At 64.0% G+C, this 24,864-nt stretch overlaps 1 protein-coding gene across 1 annotated transcript in view; it reads right to left on the bottom strand.

Moving 5' to 3' along the window:
* Nucleotides 1–24,864, bottom strand: part of PIEZO1 (piezo type mechanosensitive ion channel component 1) — a 68,830-nt gene that overhangs the window by 4,327 nt on the left and 39,639 nt on the right. The window contains exons 3-43 of the mRNA XM_031658625.1: nt 21,639–21,761; nt 21,392–21,434; nt 21,066–21,204; nt 18,238–18,406; nt 17,894–18,107; nt 17,602–17,773; nt 17,397–17,483; nt 17,228–17,315; nt 16,355–16,455; nt 15,960–16,220; nt 15,006–15,117; nt 14,745–14,923; nt 14,522–14,670; nt 14,228–14,410; nt 13,817–13,944; nt 13,500–13,657; nt 13,222–13,398; nt 12,582–12,707; nt 12,157–12,510; nt 8,131–8,359; nt 7,634–7,787; nt 7,310–7,553; nt 7,136–7,232; nt 6,874–7,045; nt 6,190–6,279; nt 6,012–6,115; nt 5,635–5,706; nt 4,510–4,610; nt 3,859–3,955; nt 3,728–3,784; nt 3,469–3,641; nt 3,203–3,309; nt 2,836–3,015; nt 2,425–2,683; nt 2,157–2,345; nt 1,736–2,054; nt 1,236–1,353; nt 1,005–1,152; nt 692–906; nt 439–597; nt 205–352 (exon numbers count right to left, since the gene is read on the bottom strand). Coding sequence (XP_031514485.1) covers nt 205–352; nt 439–597; nt 692–906; nt 1,005–1,152; nt 1,236–1,353; nt 1,736–2,054; nt 2,157–2,345; nt 2,425–2,683; nt 2,836–3,015; nt 3,203–3,309; nt 3,469–3,641; nt 3,728–3,784; nt 3,859–3,955; nt 4,510–4,610; nt 5,635–5,706; nt 6,012–6,115; nt 6,190–6,279; nt 6,874–7,045; nt 7,136–7,232; nt 7,310–7,553; nt 7,634–7,787; nt 8,131–8,359; nt 12,157–12,510; nt 12,582–12,707; nt 13,222–13,398; nt 13,500–13,657; nt 13,817–13,944; nt 14,228–14,410; nt 14,522–14,670; nt 14,745–14,923; nt 15,006–15,117; nt 15,960–16,220; nt 16,355–16,455; nt 17,228–17,315; nt 17,397–17,483; nt 17,602–17,773; nt 17,894–18,107; nt 18,238–18,406; nt 21,066–21,204; nt 21,392–21,434; nt 21,639–21,761 — 6,395 coding nt within the window. The remainder of the gene's footprint in view (nt 1–204; nt 353–438; nt 598–691; nt 907–1,004; nt 1,153–1,235; nt 1,354–1,735; nt 2,055–2,156; nt 2,346–2,424; nt 2,684–2,835; nt 3,016–3,202; nt 3,310–3,468; nt 3,642–3,727; nt 3,785–3,858; nt 3,956–4,509; nt 4,611–5,634; nt 5,707–6,011; nt 6,116–6,189; nt 6,280–6,873; nt 7,046–7,135; nt 7,233–7,309; nt 7,554–7,633; nt 7,788–8,130; nt 8,360–12,156; nt 12,511–12,581; nt 12,708–13,221; nt 13,399–13,499; nt 13,658–13,816; nt 13,945–14,227; nt 14,411–14,521; nt 14,671–14,744; nt 14,924–15,005; nt 15,118–15,959; nt 16,221–16,354; nt 16,456–17,227; nt 17,316–17,396; nt 17,484–17,601; nt 17,774–17,893; nt 18,108–18,237; nt 18,407–21,065; nt 21,205–21,391; nt 21,435–21,638; nt 21,762–24,864) is intronic.

The following is a 24,864-nucleotide window of genomic DNA, read 5'->3' as shown; positions in this document are numbered from 1 at the left end:
TCCGCTGCTCACTTCTGCCCCTGGCACTCGCAGCTGCCAAGATCACTGGCCTCGTGATCAGCCAGTGGGTGGGCTCACCTCATGTCCCCATGGGCTGCAAGCCCTGGGAGGGCCACCAGCACCACGGGTTCTCATGGCAGCAGTGCCTCTGTCTTAGGGAGAGGGCACATCCCTTGTCCAGGCCCCCGCCCCGGGCCCAGGCACCTTTTCTGTCTCTCGGCTGCATTTGATGATGAAGATGTTGGCATAGATGTCCTCCACGCACATCCAGCTGGACAGGGACAGCGTGGTGTCCGTCCACACCCAGTCCATCACTGCCCGCAGCTCCACCAGAAACGGCACCAGCCGGAACCTGCCCACAGCCAGGGTTCCCATCAGGTGGGCTCCCTCCTGCCCGGGCTGGGACCCCCACCCTGGCGGGCCTGCACTCATGCTCACCCCTGGAAGAGGAAGAGGTTGAGGTGATTGTACTTCTTGGTGAGGAAGTTGCCAAGGATGCGGGTGGGGTAGCCGCAGCGGATCTGGTAGGCGGACAGGGCGAAGTAGATGCATTTCACAAAGTACCACAGCTGGGCCACCACGTTCTGGCTGAACATCCTGGGGTGGGATGGCCAGGTCAAGGACCCCCTCAGAAACGGAGCCCTGCAGGGCCCCGCCCCCGGAGACCGAGCTCCCCCGCGTGAGGGCCCACCTCTCGGTGACGGCAGGCAGGATGAAGAACATCCATAGGTGGATGGCCAGCACCAGCGCCACCTGGAAGGCCAGCTTGCCCAGCACGGTCTTGCGCAGGTAGAGGGCGCGGTCGACCACCATGGTACTGAACTGGATCAGCAGCATGACCAGAAAGGCCTCGGGTACCTGGTCGTCTGATAGGGAGGACGTGATGTCCGTGGCCGCCGAGTGTTTCTGTGGCCGGGAGAGCACAGGTCAGGGGGAGCCAGGCCCTGGGGATGTGGGTGGCTGCTGAGCTCTGCATACACTGGGGTGTCCCGGGCCTGGCTCACCCCAAAGGCCCAGAAGCCAAAAATGATGATGATGAAGTCGACGACGTCGGCCAGGAACATGAGGGCATAGACGTCGGTGGCTGCGCGGTACTTAGTGTGCAGGATGTCGTGGAAGAAGCGCCGTAGCGGCCGGTAGGTGCCCTGGGCCCTGCGGAAGGGGCTGTTCAGCCTGGTGCCAGTACCCGCCTCCCCACCCCCACTGCCCAGCTGCCCCCGGCCACCATCACTCACAGGGACAGACAGAAGCCCTGCAGCCGCCGCCCAGCCGCCCTCACTCTTCTTCCAGCGCGGCTCGGCCTCTTCTCTCTCCCCGTGGGGGCCTCTTTCTCTTCCTCCCTGTCCTCAGCTTCTGTAGGGGAAAAGCTGACTTCTGCCTGGGCCCCCTGGGGACTGGGTCTGGCTCCCGACCCCCCTAAGAGGCTGGCATTCACCCCATCTGACAGACAAGCAGACTGAACACAGGAAGCGCCTAGTGTCACTGGCAAGGAGACAGCTGGGGCTGTGTCCTCTGTCTGGGGCAACTGTGAGGGACCAGCCCAGGCCAGCAGTCACCCTGCATGTGGGGGGCATCCCTGGGGGCAGAGCCAGGAGCTGTGGCTTCAGAGTGCCTTCCTGGGATCCAGGTGGGCCCTGCACTGGGCTTGGCCGTCTCATCTGAGAAGGACCCTCCCTGCAGTAGCCCCACTCAGAGAACTGGGTAGGCAGGAGGTGGTGGGACGGGGTGCTTATACCGATGGCTGCCAGTCCTCTCTGTGCTGGGCCCTCCTTCCTCCTCCTCCTAAAACGTAGACTGATGCGCCTCGTGTCACGGGGCCTGAGCTCCGCTTGGGGTTCTGCGGTCCCATCCGTCGGTACGACCCTCGCTTCCACCTGAACATGGTCCTCGGTGGTGGCCTCGGGCACTCCTGGCTCCTCCTCGAGCCCTGTGCCTGCCTTGGCCTGGGGTTCCGGCAGGGCCCCTGGCCCCTCCTCGGCCCCCTGCTCCTTCCTGCCGCTCTTGTCATGCTCCTTGGATGGTGAGTCCTCCTCGTGGTCCCAGAGGCCGTAGCACTGTGGGGCGGGAGGCTGTGGTGAGGGGGCCTTGCCTCCCGGCAGAGAGCACAGGTGCCCAGAGGGCCTGCCCAGCCCCGCACTGGCAGAGCTCGCACTCACCAGCAACTGGGAGCGGTGGAAGAAGAGGGCCATGAGCTGCACCAGGTCGTACTTGATGTAGCCGTCAGTCTTCTCCAGGCCCAGGATGCGCGGCGGGAAGTAGGGCTTGTTCTCGTAGCGCCGCAGCACCACGTGGCTGTTCCAGGGGAAGAATCCAAACTGGAACAGGTACTTGACGACCACTGAGACCTGCGGGGGAGGGGGCTCAGCACGCAGGGGGGCTCAGCGCAGCGGGCCAGGCGCCCCCTCCCCCGCGGCCTCGGCCCACCTCGGTGAAGACGATGGCCGTCATCCAGAAGCGCTTGCTGGGCCGCGGGATGGACAGCATGGCCCACAGGAAGACGAGCACGGGCAGCACCAGCGAGCCAGCAGAGGCCGTGACCATGTGGTTGAGGATGATGATGAAGTAGCAGAGCAGCTCTGAGTGGGCGGCCACGCACTGGTACACGGCCCGCAGCAGCCGCAGCGCCCGGCCCTGCCCCTCCGCAAACAGCTCTGCCTCCTCCAGCTCTGGGATGCGCAAGCGCCTGCAGGGAGACCCGCGCGTTTGGGGGAGCCCGGGACTGCCCGGAGGCACAACGGCCCGACCTGCTGCCGGTCACAGACAGGCTCCTGTCCCCCGTTCGGCGGCTCCCCGAGGGCCATGGTTAGGCTGGAGTTGTGCGCGTCCCGCCCCCACCTGTCCAGCAGCAGCTCACTGGCCGTCCTCATGCGTCCCTGGTGCAGAGAGGTGCCAGTCTCGTGCTCCCCGGGGTCAGCGACCGCCTCCTCGCTGCCACTGCGCGTGTGGTAGCCAGTGCTCAGGGGGCTGCCCGTGTCGTCCGTTGTGCTGCTGAGTGGCTCCTCCGCGCCCAGCCCACTGGGGAGGGAAGCCGGGTCACAGAGAATCCTGCTCCAGGGTCTGACCCCAGGCTGCAGGGAGGGTCAGTGTGGTAAGTGCCCACGGTCCTTTGGTGGACAAGGGAATGGCGAGGGTCAGGGATGGCTGGACATTGCCCACCCTCCAGGGGCAGCAGCTGTGGTTCAGGGGTCACCCCAGCACCTACCTGGACACTGTGCTTGGTGCATCGGGGGCCTCGGTGGGGCCTGGCAGCGTGGCCTCGGCCTCGCTTGTGTACAGCTGATCCAATATGCCCCGGTGCACTTCGCCACCCTGCAGGGCACAGGAGGGAGCTCAGGGCTGCCTGGCATGTGTCCCAGCTCTGGTCCCCACACAGGGTTTAGTGTAGCGTGGGCATGGGACTAGGCTGCTAAGCAGGCAGGGGCGTGGTCAGGCAGAGCAGGGACGAGCGTGGTGCGTGGGCCAGCTCACCTGCAGGAGCTCCTGCGTGAGGACGTAGCGCTCTGCCCGCAGCACGTCACTCATGGTGCTGTGGTGCCGGGTGAACTCCTGCAGCCAGCGCGTCAGCCCATCCACCAGCGCCTGCCCCAGCACCCACAGGAACTGCGCTGTGCTCAGCACCCTCTGCACCATGTGGCTCCGGCCTGCGGGAGGGCGGGAGGGGGCGCTGGATGGGCAGCCTGTGGGGCCCAGAGAGACCTCCCACTCCCCAGCCCTGGGGCCCACGCACCTGCCGCTGCCTCCTCGGGGCCCTCTGCCGGCTCCACCTCCTGGCTGGGGCCACCTCCTAGGCACAGGATGCTGGTCAGTGACTGGGAGTCCTGCAGCTTCCCCTCAGAGTCTCCACGCCACCCAGCTCACCTGTGGGTAGCTGTCCTGCCTGCTCCTGCCTTGCCTGCTCCTGCTGCTGCCGCCTCAGCACCGTCTGGGCGTTGGTCACCCATGCCTGGTATGCCATCTGTGGGCCAGCCCCCTGGGTTAGGACCCGGCCTTCCAAGCCATGGGACCCAGGAGGGAAGAGGAGGAATAGCCGGGGTTGGGCAAGCCTGGCACCAGATCCAGATCCCTGCTCTGTGTCTACCAGGGGCCTCCGTGTCCCTGAGCCCCTCCCAGATGTGGACCTTGAGGGGCTGTGGGTGAGGACCCCCATGCATGCAGCCCACCCAACTCCTGGTCTAGCACTGAGAGCCAGGGGCCCAAAGACAGACCCTGGACAGCCAGGCGGCCAGCACAAAGGTGTCAGGCCCATCTCACAGGTCAGGCCACAGGCAGCCACCAGAACCTGGGTGTTCAGAGCCAAGACCGTGGGGCAGCAGGCTACACGTGACCCACGTCCCTGGAGCCTGGTTTCCCATGAGACTTGGGAGGCCTGGATGGGGCTGGGTGAGCTAACTGGAGGCGGAGGAGCTGGGCTTCCAGGCCCTGGGGGCATCTGGCACCCCCTATGCTGCCCTGGCTGAGGGCCACAAGCTCTGTGGTTGCAGTGGGGCAGCGGGGGCTCCCCCGCCTCACCTGGAAGGCACTCTGGGCCGATGGCCTAGGGTCTTCAGGGGCAGCCTCCTCCTCTTCCTCGCTGTCAGACTCAAACAGGAAGTAGTCCCCGGAGTGGATGACTGTGGGCAGGCAGTGCTGAGAGCCGGCCTTCCATGCAGGGAGACCCCCAGCCACACCCTCTCCGCCTGCATGGGCCAAGGCCCAACAGCCACCCTTCCCATGTGGAGCAGCCGGGAGCGGTGCAGGCACAGGACACAGGCCAGCGCGGTGGGACAAGACAGAGGTGGGCAGGGCAGCTGAGGAGCAGAGCCAGTGCAGGCTGGGGTGCTGAGTGGGCTGACTGCAGAGGACCCAGGGAAACCCAGGAGAGTTAGAAAAACAGACCGGGCACAGTGGCTGACACCTGTCATCCCAGCACTGTGGGAGACTGAGGCGGGTGGATCACCTGAGGTCAGAGATTCGAGACCAGCCTGGCCAACGTGGTGAAACCCCATCTCTACTAAAAATACAAAAATTAGTTGGGCATGGTGGCGGGCACGTGTAATCCCCGCTACTTGGGAGGCTGAGGCAGGAGAATCCTTTAAACCTGGGAGGTGGGTGTTGCAGTGAGCTGAGGTCACGCCCTTGCATTGCAGCCTGGGCAACAGGTCAAGACTCCGTTTCAAAAAAAAAAAAAAACCCTGGCTTGGAGTGGGGCGCATGCTTGTAGTCTCAGCTACTTTGGAGCCTGAGGCAGGAGAGTCACTTGAACCCGGGAGGTGGAGGTTGCAGTGAGCTGAGATCACACCATTGCACTCCAACCTGGGTGACAGAGTGAGACTCCGTCTCAAAAAGAAACAGAAAACGTAGAATGACGCAGTGCTTGCTGCTGGGACCGACCAGGTGAAACTGCCGCTCAGCTCCTGTGGCATCGGAGCGAGCTCTGAGACGCCCCCGTTGGAAGGGCTGGGGCATCGCCGGGAGGACATTCAGCCCAGGGGTCTGCAGCCAGTGAGGCACCCTCCGACCCAGGAGGCCTGAGCGCGTCCTGACACTCAGGGCCTGGGGGTCGGGGAAGGAGGGGAAGACAGCTGCCCAGGCAGAGGACAGGTGAGGGCACAGAGGGCCTGAGAGGGTGGTCACAGGTGGGCTAATTGGGGGTACCTGTGGCGTGGTCCAGCCAGGGCCGCCACCACTGCCTCCGTGGCGGGGAGGAGCCCCCTGGACTGTCGGGCCCTGTGGAGGGGTGGGGTGAGCGTGAGGCAGCAGTCAAGGCACCAGGAGGGGTCGGGGCTGTGAGTGTCTTGGGGACAAGATGGGTGGAGACAGACACAGAGACCCACAGTGATGGGGGCCATGTGAGGCCACGGGGCTCAGAGCCCATGTGCATGGACGGACAGTCACGGGGCGGTGATCACGCGGACAGGACAGGTGGGCGGGGAGCCCTGTGGGACATCACACGGGCACAGACGAGGCACACACCAGCAGGCACAGACATGCTGGACATGGGGCCTTGGATGCTAGACTCCAGCTGCACTCACCTGGCTCCGGACCTGGGTCCTTGGGGCCCAGGGTGTCCTGGGGGTGACCGCGGTCCGCCCGGCCCTGCCTGTGCTTCTCCTGCTTGGCACGGATACGCTCCATCCTGTAGGGGGAAAGGCCAGGTATGCTAAGCGCTGGGTGGAGGAGCCAGGGAGTCCCCGCCCGAGAGGCACCTACTGTCTTTTCAGCTGGGCCAGGGACTTCTCCTCTGTCCTGCGGTGGAAGTCGATGCTCTTGAGGTTGGCAGCGTTGTAGAGGGCAAAGCCCCTGTCGGGAGGCAGGGATGGGGTGTGAGCACCAGACACTCAGCCCCAGCAGCATGGGCAGCCGCCGCTCCCCGCTCAGCCCGGGATGGCTCAGCCGGCTCCTCTCTGCCCATGCTGGGCGAGAGGCACCCACCGGGGAGGCATCTGCTACCCCCACCCTCTGTGCTGTCTGCGATGAGGACAGGCCCTTCTGCCGTACAGATGCAGGGGTGTCTGGTGGCACCCCCCCAACCGGGGCTGCAGGGAAGCAGGCAAAGCTGGCCCCAAGCCCGAACCCCTCCCTGGGGCATTCGTGATACTACACGGGGCCCTCCTGCCGGTGGGACACTTAGCCCTTAGCAGGCAAGTCGGCCAGGGGGTGAGACACCAGCCACCGTCGGAACTGCAGCCTGTGGTCTCTGACAGACCCAGCACTGGGGCAGGGTGTGATGGTGCCGGGAGTCTGCTGTCCTTCATTCTCTAGATGACATGCCCATGGCCCAGAGTGGTGGAGCCTGTTCTCCACAGGCTGGGGCCTGAGACAGCGAGGTCCCTCCCATTGCCCCCTCCCAGCCCCAGGACGGGAGCTCTGGGCAGTGTCTGGGCCAGAGCTTGCCTGGAGGCCAGCAGGGCGGTGGCCTGGAGGTCGGCCCTGACGTGCAGGTAGTAATAGCTGAGGAAGACACGGCGCTGCAGCAGCAGGAAGAAGAAGCAGATGCTGTCCCAGATGATGCCGGCCTCCTCCACTGGCAGCAGGCAGTCCTGGTCTCTGCCCATCATCTCCTTGGCTGCAAGGCAGGCACCAGCAAGGGTCAGGCTCAGGGCCCAGGAGCAGGGGCTTCCCCACACCCTCCCCAGCGGCCATCCTCGCCACTCACGGTCATAGTAGCCCTTGACGGTGCACACAAGGCTGAAGAGCTGGATGACCCAGCAGAAGCCGGTCTGCATCTGCTCCACGAAGACGCAGGCCAGGAGCTGGGGGAGAGCAGGGTCAGCAGGGCCAGCAGGGCCCCGGGGCAGGGCGGGCGGGCGGGGCCGGGGGCTGGGCTCACCGACAGCATGTTCTTGGAGATGATGACGGTGACGTTGTACAGAATGAGGCAGTCCCACAGCACGAGGCGGGCCCGCGTGTCCCTCTGCAGCAGGGCGGTGCCGAAGAGCAGCAGGTAGAAGCAGGCCAGCAGGTAGCCCAGCCCGAAGATGCTGATTCGGGTGGCCCCCGTGACAAACACCACCACCAGCACCAGCCAGAACAGGTACCGGAAGACGGCCACCTTCAGCATGTCGAGGTAGGACCTGCCAGGCCGGAGTGTCACGGCGGGTGCCCCGGCCACCCCTCCCAGAGGACTCCCCATGGAGGGTGGTGTGGGACCCACCTGCAGTGGATAAAGTTGGGCACAGGGTTGGGCTCCCCCCGCAGCGGCTCCAGGCGGTCGGTGTTGACACCAGCCATGCACTGCCACTCCTCCGTGCGCTCAGCTGAGAACACTTGCCACTGCTGGGAGGCGCACAGCAGCAGGAGGAAGTCGCCTGCAGGACGCAGGAGCTGCTGCTGTGCTGCTCGGGGACCCACACGAGGTGGGCATGGCGCACACAGCCCGCCTCCCACCCCAGGCCTGTTGGCGTGGAGCCACTGGGAGCGGGGACGTCTGCCTGCGGGAGTGGCCGAGTGCCACTGAGGGAGCCCTGGTGTGGGGGCGTCCGCACAAGGGCTGCCGTACACACATGTTGGGGTCTATGTGTGTGCGTGTGAGGTCATGCCTGACTGCATGTCTGCCCTTGCAAGCCTGTGTGCACACTTGTGAGCAGATTGTGGGGTGTGAACGTGCTCTGAGGGTCCTCTGTGGAGGCGGGGGTGGTGGGGGGCACTCACTGATGAGGTTGGTGGAGTTGGGGGCCCGGAAGAAATCAGGCAGGTACAGCCACTTGATGAGTGCGGAGTTCATGGGGACAGCCCGGCTCCAGCGCCACGGGTAATCTGGGGATGGGAGCGTCATGTTAGGAAGGGCCTGGCCTGCCTGGGGCCTGAGATATCCCGTCCCCACCTGCTGACCAGTGGCTTCAGAGCCCGAGCCTTTTTCACCAACCCTCAGGATCCATGGGAATCACCTCACGCACACCTGCTGTCTTGAGAACTGACAGCTCTCGTGTCCTGTGTGTTCACACACACGCATTCCTTCAACTATGCGCCAAGCCCCCGGGGGCAAAGGAACCAAGCGGGAGGCCGGAGAGCACGGGGATGGGGGCTGCTGGGCCTCCCTGGGTTGTGGCTCACACGTCCTCATAGTCCATGATACGACAGTGTGTGTGATGTGACGGCTCTGAAAACAGCCAGGAGCCGCACGCAGTGCAGACCCCTGCAGCAGCCACAACAGGGAACGCCGCTCAGCACGTGGGACCGGGATCCATGGGACAGCCTAGACAGACCTCAGTGTGCTCTGCCAAGTGAAAGTCATACCCAGCAGCACCTGCTGTGAGTCCTGCTGACGTGGCGTCCTGACAGGACCACATGCCAGGGATGGGAGGGGCCAGGGCCTGTGGGGGAAGGAGCCATGGCTTTGCCGGCCCCGGCCACACTTCCTGGGAGGCATGTGAGGCAGGGAGGGTTGGTCCCTAAGGACTGAGTGGGTGGATGTGACTCCACACGTCTGCCGCAGAGGGAACCTCACGATACGAAAACGAAGTTGCCTCGAAGAACCCAGGTTCTCTAACGCAGGTGTTTTACAGGAAAGATCTGGAGGGCCCAGAGGCAGGGGCAGCCCTGTAGCAACAGGCACAGCCGGCGCCCAGACCCCCGGCTCTAAACCTGACACTCCTGGAACGCGATCGGGCTCCCCAGAACAGTGGCTGTGAGCACAGAGCTGAGCCTGGGAAGCAGAAGATGAGGCAGCAGTGCCTGGGAGCAGAAAACAGGACAGGGCCAGGCGCGGCGGCTCACGCCTGTCATCCCAGCACTTTGGGAGACTGAGGCGGGCAGATCACCTGAGGTCAGGAGTTTGAGACCAGCCTGGCCAACATGGTGAAACCCTGTCTCTACTAAAAATACAAAAATTAGCCGGGCGTGGTGGTGGGCGCCTGTAAGCCCAGCTACTCAGGAGGGAGGCTGAGGCAGGAGAATCGCTTGAACCCGGGAGGTGGAGGTTGCGGTGAGCAGAGATGGCACCACTGCAGTCCAGCCTGGGCGACAGAGCAGGACTCCGTCTTGGAAAAAAAAAAGAAAAAACAAGACGGGCTTGAAAAGGGTGGGGCAGGTGGAGAAGGCCCAGAGCTCCCAGGGCCTGAAGCTGGGACCACATGAGACTAAACAGTGCTGGTCCCACAGCCAGTCCCAGAGATGACGACCAACATCAGTGTCCACACAGACATAAATACCTGAGTAAAGAAATCAGCAGAGGACAAAGGACAGCTTTTCCTTAGGGAAGATGCCAATTAATATACGTAGAAGAGTTGAGGAAACAGGAAACCGCCATTAGGAAACAGGGCCGAGCGCGGTGGCTCACACCTGTAACCCCAGCACTTTGGGAGGCCGAGGGGAGTGGATCACCTGAGATCAGGAGTTCAAGACCAGCCTGGCCAACATGATGAAACCCTGTCTCTACTAAAAAAAATACAAAAATTAGCTGGGCATGGTGGTGCCTGCCTGTAATCCCAGCTACTTGGGAAGCTGAGGCAGAGAATCGCTTGAACCAGGGAGGCAGAGGCTGCAGTGAGCCGAGATTGTGTCACTGTACTCCAGCCTGGGTGAGGAAAAAAAAAGTTCTTGCTATGTTGACCAGAGTGGTTTCAAACTCCTGGCCTCAAGGGATCCTCCTGCCTCGGCCTCCCAAAGTGCTGAGATCACAGGTGTGAACCACCACGCCCAGCCAAATAAGGGGAGACGACGTAACAGTGTGTGGCCAGAGGGGCCAGGGCTTCCACTCAGCAGGGGGGAGGCCCAGTGTCTGTGGATGACAGAATTCTCGGAAAGTGGCCAGTGAGAAATGGCAGCTCTCCTGGATGGGAAACCCAGCTGACGGACGCACAGAGATAACAGAAAGGGTCTGTTTCATGAAGCCACAAGGCTGACCCCAGACAGCCCACCAGTGCCAACAGGCTGGGTGCCACTGTGGGGCAGGGGGGACGCCCCTGAGCCGGCCGCATGCACAAATGTGACTCCCCATCTCAGACTGCGGGTGCTGTGTGCCTTGAGCAGACCCTCATCACCAGGACAGCCACGCAAATCCAGTCTCAGGGCGTCAGCAACACCGCCGGCCTCCCTCCGCAACTTCCCAAGAGACAGGAGAGGCGGGGGCGGCCTAGACCCAAGACAAGAGACTAGAGCAAACATCAGACCAGATCCCATCTGAAAACCAAACCGCCACAAAGCAGCGTGCTGGGGCCGGGGCTGTTTCAATGCAGAGGACACATTTGACAATGGCACTGCCAGGAGACAGGTCCGCACGTGTGGGGCTGTGGGCTCAGGGACACCCACCCCCAGGAGACACTCGAGGCAGCTCTTGGGTGTGAGGTATCACGGCCGACCCACGCAGGGACCAGAGAGGACACAGCGCTCCTTGTGTGACTCACAACTTTCCTGAAGGTTTGAAATATTTCAAGATAGAATATTGGGCAAAAAGGAAAGAACAGCAGAGCCTGGAGAGGGCCGGGCCGCCCCCAAGAGAGGACGTAGATGAGGGCGCTGGGTAGGATGTGGGGTGGGCAGGAGGGACTGGGGGAGGCCAAGGCTAAGTCCAGGAGGGTGGACAGAGCCTGGGCATGGAAACACCACGGGCTGGCCCATTGTGTTAAAGCTCACACCCACCCAAGCCACGCGGGATCCTCACTGACGCATCATAGGGTCGCAAGAACCCCATACAACAAGGGCAACTGGCGTTGTTATGAACAGACATCATGAAGATAAAGCAGCATAGTCACCAGATACGTGGTTTACGTCCGGCTACGGCAAAACTGAGGATTTACCAATCAAACAAAAGGAAACGCCACATATGGTCCACCATTAAACACACCAACCACCACCACCACCCAAAAATAATCTGGTGGAAATAAGATCCAGATGTGAGATGGGCGGGGTGTGGGGCTAAGAGTCGGGGAAGGTGATGTAGGGGCAGAGTCCAGATGGCGGGGCGTAAAGCAGATCTGGGGAGGGCGGGGCGGGGGCAGAGTCCGGGGAATAGTGGGGGCGTAGGGGCTATGAGTCCGGGGAGTGGCGGGGCAAGCAGTGATCGGGGATGCGGGGCGGGGGCGCGGCGCGGAGTCAGATGTGGGGTGTGGGCGTAAGCAGTGACGATGAGATATGGGGGCGTGTGCAAGCAGATGGTGGGCGTAAGTAAAGAAGAGTCTGTGATACGGGTGTAGCTAAGCAGGAGTCCGTGATGATGACGCGTAAAGTGCTAAGGCGATTCAGATGGTAAAAGGAAGGCCAAGTGACCGATGGGGAGAGGCGGGGCGTGAAGTTAAGTGAGCCCAGAGGACCTGCAAGTAAGGCGTTAGGGGGAGGCGCGTAAGTATGAAAACAGATGGTGGGCGTAAAGTGCTGTTGAACAGGATACGGGTGTGCGGGAAGTTACGAACAGATGGCCGGGTGGGGGCAGCGGAGTCGGGAGATGATCCAAGTAAGTATGAGCTCCGGGGATAGCGGGGGTGGGGCACAGCGAGTCCGGGAGGAGATAGGCGTGGGGGCGCTGACGGGGGAGGGTGGGGCGGGGTGCAGTGACGGGGAGGATGGTCCCAATCAGCAGGTCTCAGGTTTGGCGCAGTCTGATAATGTAAGACCGCCACAGACAGGCCCACCCGCGGCGCTGCGAAGAGGGTCAGATGGTCACAGCCACCGTTTGTGGAAAGTGCGCGAGGTCCAGGAGGTACGCAGCAGAGACCACCGGCCTGGCCTGTCTCCAATCACTAAGAGGCCCGGGGAAAGCCTGCTGGCCCTGTCCCCTGCCCCCGGTGGCCCAGGCAGACCCAGGTGGGGCCAGGCTTTCGGTGCCTGCACGGTGCAGCCCTCCCTTCCGACGGCCAAGCCCTGCCCCAGGAGGAGGCAACGTCCCTGCCTCACCTCCAGCCCGAATTTGTAGAAGAAGAAGTTGATGAAGTACTTGAGGCAGCCGAGCAGATCCTGGTCCAGCTGCTGGCGGGTGCCGCTGGCAAACACGGCCTGGGCAGGCAGCGGGGCCAGCTGGTGCTGCCGGCGGTGGTGCTCCTGGCGCCGGTACACGATGGCCTCGAATACCAGCAGCAGCAGGACCTGCAGGTGGTTCTGCGGGGGGGCAAGGGTCAGGGGGCAGCCGGGTACTCGCCCGCCCAGCCGCCCACCAGCCCCTCACTCACCTGGATGTAGCCCAGGTTGGGGAACCCTTTCCGCACCCCAAACCAGTTGGCGGGATCCACAGGCCCCCGGTACAGCAGGGACTGGCTGATCTCCGTGGTCAGCAGGTTGGTGCTGTTGGGGGAGGGCTGGCAAGAGACCGGGCATCAGTGCCCCCTCCTAGGCCACAGTGCCCCCCTGGCCCTGCCTGGAGCCCACCACAGCCACAGCTCCGGGGCAGGTCCACCGCTGCCCCAGCCAAGGACACAAGGGCTGCTGGTCTTGGAGCCACCTTCACGGGGAAGGGGACTAGGTGTTTGAGAAACAGGGAGACCACAGGCAGGGGCTAGGGGAGTGAAGAGAGGTCCAGGGAGAAGGAAGGATGTGTAAGAAAGTGCCAGGCAGCAGCTGCCTGACTGTCTCTCCCCGCCCAGGCCTGGGGTGGGGCCCTCCCCTCCTCACTGCAGCAGACCCTGGGACTCCGCCCCTACCAGACACCCTTGTGTGCGGGGAGTGGACCCCTGGTCCACAGATCAGGTCAAAGGATGCTGCCTCCAGGAGGCCCCCTTGGCCCCATTGCACTGAAGCAGCTGCCCTGGGAGGGTGGGGCTGCGAACAAAGCTGCCTGGAGCTTCCTCCCATCTGTACCCACGGGGGCCGTACCTCGGTGCAGTTACTGGAATACTCCTGAGGGTTGACAACCTTGAGCTGGTACAGCATCTTACACACGATGATGACGCAGGTCCACACCGTAGACAGGCAGGAGGCCATGGGTCGGAAGCGTGGGTAGGGCAGGGCGAAGGCCCACAGCACCACCAGCAGCAGGTTCATCACTGACACCTGAGGGCAGCGGGCACGTGGGGCTGGGCTTGGGGAGGACAGCCGATCCGGCCAGAGCAACCCCACCCCAGACGGGAAGCTGAGGTGCCTGCCACACTCACCTCCTTCAGGGCCACCCAGACGGTGTACAGGGCCACCAGCTTGAAGACGTGCAGCTCCAGCAGCCGCCGCAGGAACACCTGCACCCGTGAGAGGACGTCCGAGAAGCCGGCTGCCAGCTCCAGCAGCCGCTCGGCCACCAGGCCCCACTTGGCTGCGCCTGTGACGGTGTGAGGGTCAGTGTAGGGCGGAAATGGGGAGTCCCAGGGACCTGTGCAGAAGAGGCTGTGAAGCTCAGAGGGGACTCTGTCAACGACCCCCCAGCTGGGATGTGGCACAGCAGACTGGGTGGCCGCTGTGCTCTGCCCGCCCGACTCACCTTCAGGCACCTGGGTGGCCTGGTGGGGAGTGGCCATGCCCAGCCCCTCATCCCTGGGGCCCTCCTCCTCCTCCTCCTCCTCCTGCTGCTGCTGCTGCAGCAGTGGGGTCCCGCTCACTGCATCCTGCCTGGGAGAGAGTCCGAAAATGGCATCTCCCAACTGGGTTCCTGCCCCTCTCATTTCCTGGGCCTGGAGGAAGCCCTGTTTGCACCGCTGCTGCTGCAGCTGTCAAGTCAGGCGCATAGCTGCGTCGTAACTCATGCCCACTGTCTCCGGGACGTCCACGCTACTGCCATCCCCTCGATGTGAGCAAATGGAGGATGTGGCGCCTGTCCAAATCCCACCTGTCTCCCTCCCTGGCCCAGGAGGTTGCACCTCTCCAAGGCCAGCCAGGGAGGGCGGGGCCGCACCTGTGAGCCCAGCGTGGGAGGCGCCTGCCGGGTGGGGACACGTGCTCCATGTCAGTGAGCTGCATAAAGGGCCGGTGGAAGTAGTGCAGCTGCAGGATGCAGGCCAGCAGGAAGAAGCCGGGTACCAGGATGCTGGAGAAGAGCTCGGACACGCTGAACTGCTCCAGGCCCAGGTCCCCCAGCCTGCGGAGGGTTAGCATCAGCACAGGCCCGGCCCCCGGCGGAGCCGCTGGAGCCCTGGGGAAGTGCATGGGGTGTCAGCGCCGCTGCCCCACCGCCCCAGCCTGGACTCACTGCTCATCAGTGAAGCCAGTGAGGTTGCGCCAGTAGGCGGGGAAGTCCTGGAACTGGAAGGTGTAGACGGCGATGAGGACCAGCATGGTGTAAGCCACCACGAGCCACCAGAAGGCCTTGAGGAGCTTCCGCCACAGGCTGTAGTAGACCTGCCGGGTGAGGGGGGCGGTGAGGGCCGCGGGGAGGGTCCGTGCCCCAGCCCCCACCCCAGCCCGCCAGCCACCTGGAAGAGGGTGAGGCAGAGCAGGAAGAGGAACATGTAGACAATCTTGTAGACCACGAGGCGGCCGGCGAAGCTGACCACAATGAACATGCCGGCACACACATAGATCCAGTACTTGGCATAGACGCCCTTCACCAGCTCCCCCAGGCTCTGCAGCAGCGTCTGCGTCCGCGTGGGCTCTGTGGGCCAAGCCAGGGGGCAGGCGATGGCATCAGGGCGGGCGGGCAGGAGGGCAACTCCCACCTCTGGCCTGCCACTCACCTGTGTCTGCCACAGTGACCTCCGTTAGCGCAGCTGGAGCCTCTGCCCGCTTTAGCAGCTTCTCTTTCACAAACTGGCGCAGCAGGAGCCAGAAGGTCAGGGTGTAGAGCAACTGCGACCAGAGCGGTATGTCCCAGTCAGCCGGGGGCCCAGCACCCCTCCCACAGCCAGGGCAAGAGCCCTCAGGGAGGCAGCTGACAGCAGCCCATCTACACCGGCCTCCCACAGGCACGAAACACCCTCTCGCTCACACCCACCCAGAGGCACAGGAGCACACACTTCCATACCCACGGATGAGTGCATGGGTTCACACGGGCTCACATGCAGTCACACGGGTTCACTAGTTCACATGGGCACAGATCCATGTACACACATGCACACACGTCCACATGATGGAGTGCACATTTACCCACATGCATGCTCACATATGCCCACAGGCTTATGTGGAGGTGTACACACAGGTGCACGTGTTTGCACACACGGGCTCACAAGTCTCACAAGATGAGACACAACCCACTGGCCTGCAAACAGGTGACCAGACATGATGCTGGCACCCAGCTCACATGGACACACAGGCACCCCGTGAACACATGGCCTGCACAGCTTGTCACTGAGACCCAGGGCTGTGCCAGTGGGCAGAGCCCACACTCACAGCGTCAGGGGTGCAGGGGTGGTGCCCGTGCCAACGGGCAGAGCCCACACTCACAGTGTCGGGATGCAGGGGTGGTGCCCGTGTCAACACAAGGTTGTCTGTTTATTTGCTCAACAAACACTCACTGAGAAGCTACTCTGGGCTGGCCCTGGGTGGGCAGAATGGGGACCCCATTGTGACAGACAGACACGGATCTACCTTCCTGGTGCTGCTACTCCCCTGGGCAATGGACATTGAACAGGATGATGACCCTGACGGGTCCATGCACCCAGGCACCCCTGGATGTGGTGGTGCACACTCACCATGGCGCCAAGGTCTAGGCAGGGGTACCGGGTGTGCTCCAGCCCCAGCTGGCGCAGACTGACGGGGCCCAGGGTGGTGGGCAGCTCAGGGCGCAGGTCCATGGCCCACACGTAGCGCAGACAGCACAGCGTCATCCCGTACAGCAGGATGCAGGGCGAACACAGCATGGCCAGCTGGTGGCGGCTGCGCACCGTCCAGATGAGGCAGGCCCAGAGCAGCAGCACAAAGGTCAGCCAGCTGTGGTAGGTGATGCTCCACACCTGCGTGGCAGAGGGAACTGCATGGCCGCCCAACGCACCCCCCCCAGCGATGCCCCACACCTGCACAGAGGAGGGGGGTGCTGCACAGCCACCTTCCGCCACCCCATCCCATCCCGATCCCCACGGCCGCCTACCATCATGGCGATGAGTGCGCACACATAGCTCTGGTCCATGATGAGGTGGCCCAGGCTGTGGAGTGGGGATGCCTCCCTGGGCTCAGCCCGCTTGGGCCGCACTGCAGGTGGGGACAGAGGTCAGCTCCGGCAGGGTGATCTCCAGGCACCCCCCACCCTGACTACGCCCTAAAATCCAGGCCATGGGCAAGCACACAGCAGGAGGGACAGACCCCCGGTGGCCATGGTGGGCTATGGGTGGAACACACGGGCTCCAGCGGTGGGGCTGACACCGTGCCCCGAGTGTCAGGGATCGCCCTGCCAGCACCTGCTGTTCTCTGGGCCTCAGTTTCCTTGAAAGGGTGGGGCACACAAGGTGGCCCTGACCCCGTTTCCAGCCCTGTGCACCTGAAGACTCTCGGGACCCCTACCCCAGGGCCCTGGCTTCACTCGTTTCATTCAGAAACACATTGCAAAATGGAAAATCAAGGGTTAGGGTAAAGAAAGAAAGTAGCCAGAAAGAGCCCCCAGACCCGCCCAAGGCGACATGGCCAACACGGAGTTCCCAGGCCAGCCCCTGCCCTGGACGAGCAGCCTCCTGGGGCCACTGGCCCACCTGCAGCAGCTCCCAGAGCGAACAGCACAAGACGGCGTAGCCATGTTTTCTGGGGAGGGGTTGGAAGACTGGAGGGCTCCCCCATGGGGTCTTGGGGATCAACGATGCAGCCACTCAGCTGCCCTGGGGGTCTCAGGGGTCAGGGACACCAACACATGGATGCCCCAGGGGGCAGCAGGCAGCAGTGCCGTGCGAGCATGCGAGAGCGCCAGGCGGTCACCAGGGGGCAGCACCGGCCTCCCCTTTCCCAGCCGTACCTCGGAGTGCACGGTACTTACCAGGCCGCTGCCGGATGGGGCTCTGGCCTGTCAGCTCGTGCACGATGCAGTTATCAGCCTCCATGTCGGGTGCTGTGGGCACCACGTGCTGTGGGCAAGCAGTGGTGAGCCATGCAGGGGCTGGCCCAGTGCCCCCCACCCTGGCGCCTCCACCCACCTGGCTGCTCACCTGGGCAGCCTCCCCATCCTGGGGCCACTGGTCCAGCTCTGCCAGCTCCAGCTCCCGAGTCTCGTCCCCCTTTGCCGCCTCCTTCCTCTGCAGAGACCAGCGCCTTTAGCCCAGACCAGCTCCACACCCCACCCAGAGGCAGGAGGTCCCGAGACCAGCCCATGGTCTGACCTCGGCCCACCCCCCAAGGGTGGCAGGTACTCGCCTGGCCGGAGGGGCGGTGCACACGGAGCTTGCGCAGAGAGGCCGTGGCATAGCACAGCAGCAGCAGGACGCCGGGGCTGGCATACATGGGCCAGTCCAGGCTGGTGTTGAGGACCAGCACGTGGGGGCTGGAACAGTTTGCAGGACCCACGAAGTCCTTGAGACCCAGCACCCTGTCCAGAGAAGACCTGTCACTGCCCACCACCCCAGAGGCAGTGGGGCCACAGGGGTTAGACGGGCCAGGTGGGCAGGACCGGGGGGGAGGAAAAAGGGGCCGTGTGGCAAGCCGTTACCTAGCCCAGATGTCGGCAGGCGGGAGCAGAGCCTGTGCCAAGGGCGTCTGGTAGCAGTAGAGGGAGAGGAGATGGCCGGTGCTGAAGCAGCCCACTGCAACGCAGAGTCTGTTGAAGCCCAGAGTGCTGATGGGGAAGTGGCAGGCCCACCAGGTGCAGATGGCCAGGAAGACCAGCAGGTAGACGCTGGAGAGGGCCGAAGGGTGGGCAATGCCTGCGGGGCAAGGCAGGGGCACACAGGGTTGTACCTGGCTGGTGCCATATGTCCCACTATCTCCACGGTCATCAGGGAACTCCAAGACCCCTCCCAGTGTGACTGCCAGTGCCCCTGCCTCGGCGCGTACCTGCCAGTGCGAGCAGTGTTACGGCCAGGACCCGCCCAGCCGCCACCAGCAGCCAGTGGGCAGTGACGCGGAAACGGGCGGCCAGCCGTGACCTCCGTGTAGGGGCCAGCGTTGCGGCTTCCTGCAGCCCTGCCGGGGGGCTGGCATCCACATCCCTCTCGTCATCATCCTGCCAAGGTCACGGGCAGGGGCAAGGTCAGGTGTATCACAGAGGCCACCTCTACAGCCCACATCTGCCCAGCCAGGAGAGCGGGAGGTGGCCACGTCCACAGCTGCCCCTCTGAGGGCCACAGGCCAGCCTCCCTGAGCACAGGCCCCAGCCTCCCTGAGGTCTGCCTGACACCTTCCTACTTCCTCACTCGAGCTCACAGGCCCTGCAGGCCTTCCTGGTAGCAGTTCTCACCCTGGCCGAAGACCCACGGTCTGTCCTGGCAAGTTCAGGCATGTGATGACCTTGCCAGGTACAGGCCGACCGCAGGCTGTCCTAGAGCACCTCATCACCCTGAACCACGCGCCCAGGGAGCAGCGGGGCCCTGTCTGCACCCCGGGGGGTCTCTAGAGACCAAGGGGGCCTGAGGGACATGGCCAGGCTCCAGGGTCTCCTGGGTACCCCTGCCAGCCTTCTGGGTGGCTGTGCCTAGAAGTTAGGGGTGGTGCTCCTGCCCTCGCCGAGCCTCTGGGGAGACAGAGGCTGCCAGCTGCCTAGAAGTGACAGGCCGGCCCGGGGTCGGGGGAGAGCGACCGGACAGGCCTGTTTTCCCTGGTCCTGACTAAAGATTTCCCAGAACAGCCGTTTCCCAAACACAGGGGAAAGCCAGGGTGTGGTGGAAAGAACACGGCTGTCGTCAGATGCCCCAGCTCTGGCCTGGCTGCCAGCAGCCCAGTGTCCCCATCTGTGACTCGGGGGCTCTCCTGGTGGCTGAGGCGCCAGGCGCCCAGGCTGAGAGCACAGGCTGTGGGGCTGGATGATAGGCACCATCCCAGCTCTGACAGTCTCAGGCAAGTCACTTAGCCTCTCGGAGCCTGTTCCCCTCCTGTCAAACGGGATGGGGGCTTGACAGGACAGATGAGCCAGACCAGTCCTGTCCTCATAGGCCTCCAGGGCTGCAGGGGCTGCTGGGAGGCTCCAAGGCCAGGGGAACAGGGAGATCAGGGCAGGAGAGGCCTGGACCCTGAGCCCACCCCTCTGAGAGACCACACAGCAGCGGGGGGCGAGGCTGGATCAGAACGCAGGGTGCCATCGCTCACGCCCGGGGCTCTCCCACCAGACCCCAGAGCGCCAGGGCTGGGGCTGGAAGGCCTGAGCTCATCCCATCCACAGCCTGGCCCTGGCCCTGGGAAATCTTCTGAGCAGAGCCGTGAAAAATGAGCATTTCTGGGAGTGGAAAGAACAGAGGCAGCTGCTGTGGGAGGACAGGTGTGAGGCCACCGAGGGGTAGGCCTGGCCCTGATTTGGGCCCCACGTGCCACAGCCACGCTGCAGACGCCCCTCACCTCCTCCAGCGGCCGGCACCCCTCGGGCTGGCTGGCACACTCTGCCGCATGCCTGCACACATGTTGTGTGTTACCTGTATGTGGGAGTGAGGGTCTCCCGGGGGCCCTGCCAGGCCGGGTCATGGGGCTTCTAGATCTGGGTTTCGGAATGGTGTCCTGGAGGTGCCTGGTGCCCCCACCACACTCTGAAGTCTGTCCACACTGGCTGGCCAGGGCGCAGCTGCACGCTCAGGGTCCCATCACACCAAGACGAAGCTGACCAGAGTCCAGCCCCCTAGCCCCGTCCCAGCAGCCAAGCTCCAGGAAGCTCGGGCCCCTACCTTGTCAGCATGGAGGGGCTGACGAGGGAGGGGCAGGTCTCTCAGAGGACAGGCAGCAGCACAGCCCCCACGATGACCGGACCCCCTTAAATGCCCGGAAAAGCCACTCCAGGTCCCCATTCCCGCCTCTGAAATGTGGATGCCAGCCTTGTTCCATGGTGCGGGGACAGGACAGGCAGGAGGGCAGGCCGCCTCTGCAGGCTGAGCAGCTGCACCCAACCTACCATGTGGCTTGGGGAGCCCCTTTCCCTCTCGGGTCCATGTGCCCGGCAAGCATCAGCTGACTGACGAGTGGGCACTGGGAGGGTGAGGTGGGAGGAGGCTGGGTGCCCGGGGCAGGGAGTTCATGGGCCAGGACACCCAGGTGACCATAAATCCCGGCTGAGCCTGGGGATGGCGAGTGTGGCACCGGGTAGGGGTGAGAGGGGCTGAGCAGCAGTGATGCCGGCCCCAGCTCACGCCCTGCCCGTGGGAGGTGGCCGTAGCTCGGAGATTCCCGGGGCCAGACCTCGAAGTCTCGTAGCAGCTAAAGTTCACTCTGCCTCCCACTCCGAGGACAGAGGCCCTGCTTCAGGCCGGTCGCTCCTGGGGCCGAGGCCCCTGCTGGTGCTCTGGGCCGACAGCCTCTCTGCCTGGGGCCGAGGCCTCCCGCCGGGGCCGCCCCTTCTCAGCCCGTCTGCAGCGGCTCTCCAGCCAGACCCACTGCCCAGCACTGCAGGTTCCCACCACCGCGTGGCCCCAGACAATCCCCCCATGAAGAGTTTCTAAGGGCAAAACAGACGCCACCTCAGGGCCTGGAGGTTTCCCACCAGAGGCAGAGCCCGGGTAGAAACAGGTCTGAAAGGATGGAACCGCAGGCTGGGCCCGGGGTGGGACATGGAGGTTCTCCCCTCTTTAACACCAACTTACAACTAAAAAGTCTACATTTGTTTTTAAAAGATTAACCCTCAAAATGGCTGAGACCGCAGCTCTCGAATGACCTCCCTGACACACGGGTGACGCAGCTGCCCTCACCAGCTCCTGCGTATGTGGGCTCTGCTGGGTGTTCCTTGCGAGGCGCCCGCAGAGGCCGAGGCAGAGAGAGGAGACCACCAAGATGCCCAGGTCAGGGGCCACCAGCCGGATGGCGTTGGGGATGTCCTTCAGGTCCAGCCTGTGGAGAGCAGGGAGCAGCCGCAGTCAGAGCAGGAGGACAGGTGCGGGTGAGAGTGCGGATGGAATGTGGATGAGTCTCCAGGTCCCCATCCCCCTCTCCCGTCCCTCCTGGGTCCCCCCACTTCCTGGGGCCTGAAATCCCCAAGGGAGGCTCGCTGGTTGGGGGTGGGGGGGACGGTCTTAACCTTGTGACCCCTATGTGTCGCGAGAGGGTCTCCCAGCGGCTGCCTGCGGAGAAAGACAGAGGAACCCAGTCAGGCTCTGCCCAGCCAGCACCACGGCCCAGTCATCCCTGGGGTGTTTCACGGGGACCATCCAGGCCTGACATAAATCAGGCTGAGTAGACCCCCCCCAGGAGACTCGGGGTCACTGCATGGCCCTCTCCCTGACCCCCAGGATGGCTACCCCTGCCCCGCCCCCTCAGCGACTCACAGCTGGGTCCCAGGAGCTGGTCCAGGTGAGGCACAGTGTGCAGGCAGATCTGGAGAGCGAGATGGGCCACCAGGAAGAGCAGGCTGAGGCCCAGCAGCGCCCGCAGGAGGCGGCCTGTGTGACCTGCGGCAGAGTGGGTGGGTGAGGCTGGTCCTGGGGATGGGGAGGGGCCCCAGCCCAGGCCACTCAGCCAGACAATAGCCCCCAGCCAGGTCAGAGCTCGGAGGCCTGAGACGCATGCCCGGCACGGACTCAGGACCCCAGCAGACAGGCCGGCCCCACTCCCCACGCCTCCCCAGGGCCACTCGTGTCACTATTCTGACAAGGAGCCAGGCACCCTCCTGGGGGTGGCAGCAGGATGGGCCTGGGGCCCACAGGCAGGAAAAGGCCTCCCAGGCTTGGAGGCTACCACCTGGGGTTTGCTCACTTATCCAGCAAATATCTGTCACCGTTCAGTTGTGGAAGCAGAAGAAATAAACACAAGGAGACGCGAGAAGCTCCACCTCACCCCAGTGGGGGCTGCAGTTGGATGGAGACCAAGGCATGGGGAGTGCCCCTGAGCAGCCGTGGCCAGGGTCGGGGTTGGGGGTGGCGAGGGGGCTCCCCCTGAGCAGCCGTGGCTGGTGCGGGAGCGGGGCCAGGATGGTTCTCGAGAAAAGTGGGGCGGGCAACTGCTTCCCTGGGGCTGAGGGGCCACAAGGAGAAGTCACATCCCTACGCATGGTTCCCAGTCCCCATGGCAGCCCTGGCATTTCAGGCACCTGCTGTGCGCCAGGTTGGGCCCCAGACCGCATCCTCTCTGTGTACCCGCACCTGGCAGGAAGTGGCAGCACCATCCAGTTGCCCGGCAGCCTTGTCCTGCTCCCAGCTGCCTGTGGCCCCACTGGACTCAGCCCCCAGGCAGGGAGGCCCTGGGCTGCAGGGCGGGTGCTGGGCGGGCACGGCCTGTGGCTGGGGGCACTCAGGAGCCCTGACTTCGCCTCTGCTCTCTGCACACATGTGGACAGCTCACCCTCCAGCAGGGGTCCGGACCAAAGTCCTTGGCCCACCAGGTTCTGAGTCCTGAGCCCAGGGCTGTGGACAGCTTCCCTCTCCACCCCAGCGCCTTCTGGCCGGAGCCTCTGGGCCCTCACCCTGGGGCAGCGACTCCTGTACCACCGGCCACGAGAAAGTGCAGAGCAGCTCGGGCCCTTCCACCAGCCACGCTGGCCACGAGAAAGTGCAGAGCAGCTCAGGCCCTTCTCACAACTTCGTGGAGCTCAGGGACATTCAGGGTCTGGGTCTGGGTCTGGGTCCGAGGTGGTGAATGTCACCACACACCTGCCCTCTCTCGGCCTCAGGGCGCCAACTTAGGGCCTGTGTCCACTCTGCTCAGTTTTTTGGGCACAGTCGGTGTTAGGCGACAGACTCGGGATTGGCCTTGGACACTCAGCTTCCTCTTTCTGGAGTGATGACTCGTGACCCACGTCCAAGGCACCCTGCATATCCCTAAGCCTGACCGCGAGGCAGCACTCAGGGATGCCCGGGACCCCCATCCGCACCGCCAGGCAGCCGAGGCAGGTTTGGACCAGCTTCTCACTCACGCCTTCCTAGGGTTGCCCCAGGCCCTAACCTGCTGACCCTGCAGCTATGACCTCTGACCTGTGGAGGGTGGGAGGGGTGAGCAGGAGGGAGAGTGGGAAGGAGAAATGGAAAACAGAGACCAGGAAGAGAGGTTGCAGCCCCAGCACGAGCAGGAGCCACCACCAGTGGGGGCTGTGCAGGGCTCCTGAAAGACAGGACCTTCCAGGGCCTCCCTGCCCCGAACCCACAGGGGCCGGGCTTCTCACTGCTCAGAACCCCTGTGCCGGGCTCCTACGTGCTGCGCCAGCCCCTCTTCAGCACAGCACACGTCTGGCAGCAGGAGGGCACCAGGCAGGGGCCCGCGTCTCCGCCTCTGTCACTGTGGGGTGACCTGAGAGCACTGACCCGGGGAACGGGCTCCTGCCAGGCCTGCCCAGGCACCTGGGCTTTGAGTCCTGCTCGCTGCATCCTCCAGCCTGACGTTGAAGTGACCTTGCCAGCGGGGCCCTCCGTGGCACTGGGCACTCAGGGAGAGCACGTGCCATTGCAGAAGGTATTCTGAGTCCTACAGAGAGGGACCCGCAGGGCACCTGTCCCATAGGCATGTGGAGCTCCTGCTGGTGCTGTCAAGGACCCCCCGGGCACCGAGAGGACATCTGGGCCCTTGAACAGCCAGGCTGACGGGTTCCCTGCACACACGATCCAGCAGCCTGGGAAGGAAGTGCCTGACCAGAGACCCCTGGGCAGGGAGGGGCTCCCAGGCCACCTGGCTCCCGCCCTCCTGCCTTGCCCTGCACAATGACAGTCCAGGATGTCCGTCTCTGGCTCCAACTCGGAGGTCACTGCCTCCCTGTTGTCCTCCTCCTTCCCCTTTCCCTGCCTCCTTCCTGGTTCAGTTCTCGGGCTGGCCAGAGTGTCCTGGTCTGGACATGTTAGAACGGCTGGACCATGATCCCTCCCCCAGGGTCGAGGGGGCCGCAGCCGGGCCTGGAGGCCACCCCTGGCTGTGTGGCACGACCGCTCCCTGCCTGGGCTGGATCAGACTAGGGAGCTGAGAGTTCGAGGGGCACCCCCGGAAGAGACACTGCTGGAGACGGGAGGGGGCCAGAACGTGCAGAGGGACCGAGGTCCTGCTGACCTGCACGGGGCAGGGGGGTGCACGCAGAGGCCGAGGGGGCACCCTGACGCCGGCCCTCTTCTCCCATGCAAACAGCATGACCTCTAGGGGTCAGATGGCTTTCTCCTTCCTCCACCTGCAGCCTCTGCCCCCACCCACCCCCTCACGCTCCCCCTGCAGGTCCCGCCCCCAAATGCAAAGCTGCGAAAGCCAGGCTGAGCCTGAGCCGAGGATGGAGATCAGGCCACCTCCTCAGGGACCCACTGCTACCTCTTCCAGGAGCCCAGGAGGCCGAGTGGGGTCTCCTGCCCCCGACTCCAACTCCCTCCCGGCAGGACACACCCTACAGGCCACAGCCCAGCTTCCAGTGCTCTCTCCATCCTGGGAAAGGGAGTGAGAGGAGGCTTGGGCCAGGGACCCGCCCAGCTCTGGCAGGCAGCCGCCCATCAGCCTTTGTTCCTGAACCACTGCGTGGGCCCCGGCCCATCCGCTCCCTGCTGGAGGGAGCCCATGGGGAAGGACTGTTCTTGCCACCCCTATCCATGG

This window comes from Papio anubis, chromosome 18 (assembly GCF_008728515.1).
Source record: "Papio anubis isolate 15944 chromosome 18, Panubis1.0, whole genome shotgun sequence".
Classification (NCBI taxonomy): Eukaryota; Metazoa; Chordata; class Mammalia; order Primates; family Cercopithecidae; genus Papio; species Papio anubis.
Note: the sequence above shows the minus strand (reverse complement) of the source record. Positions and strands in the feature narration are given on the sequence as shown.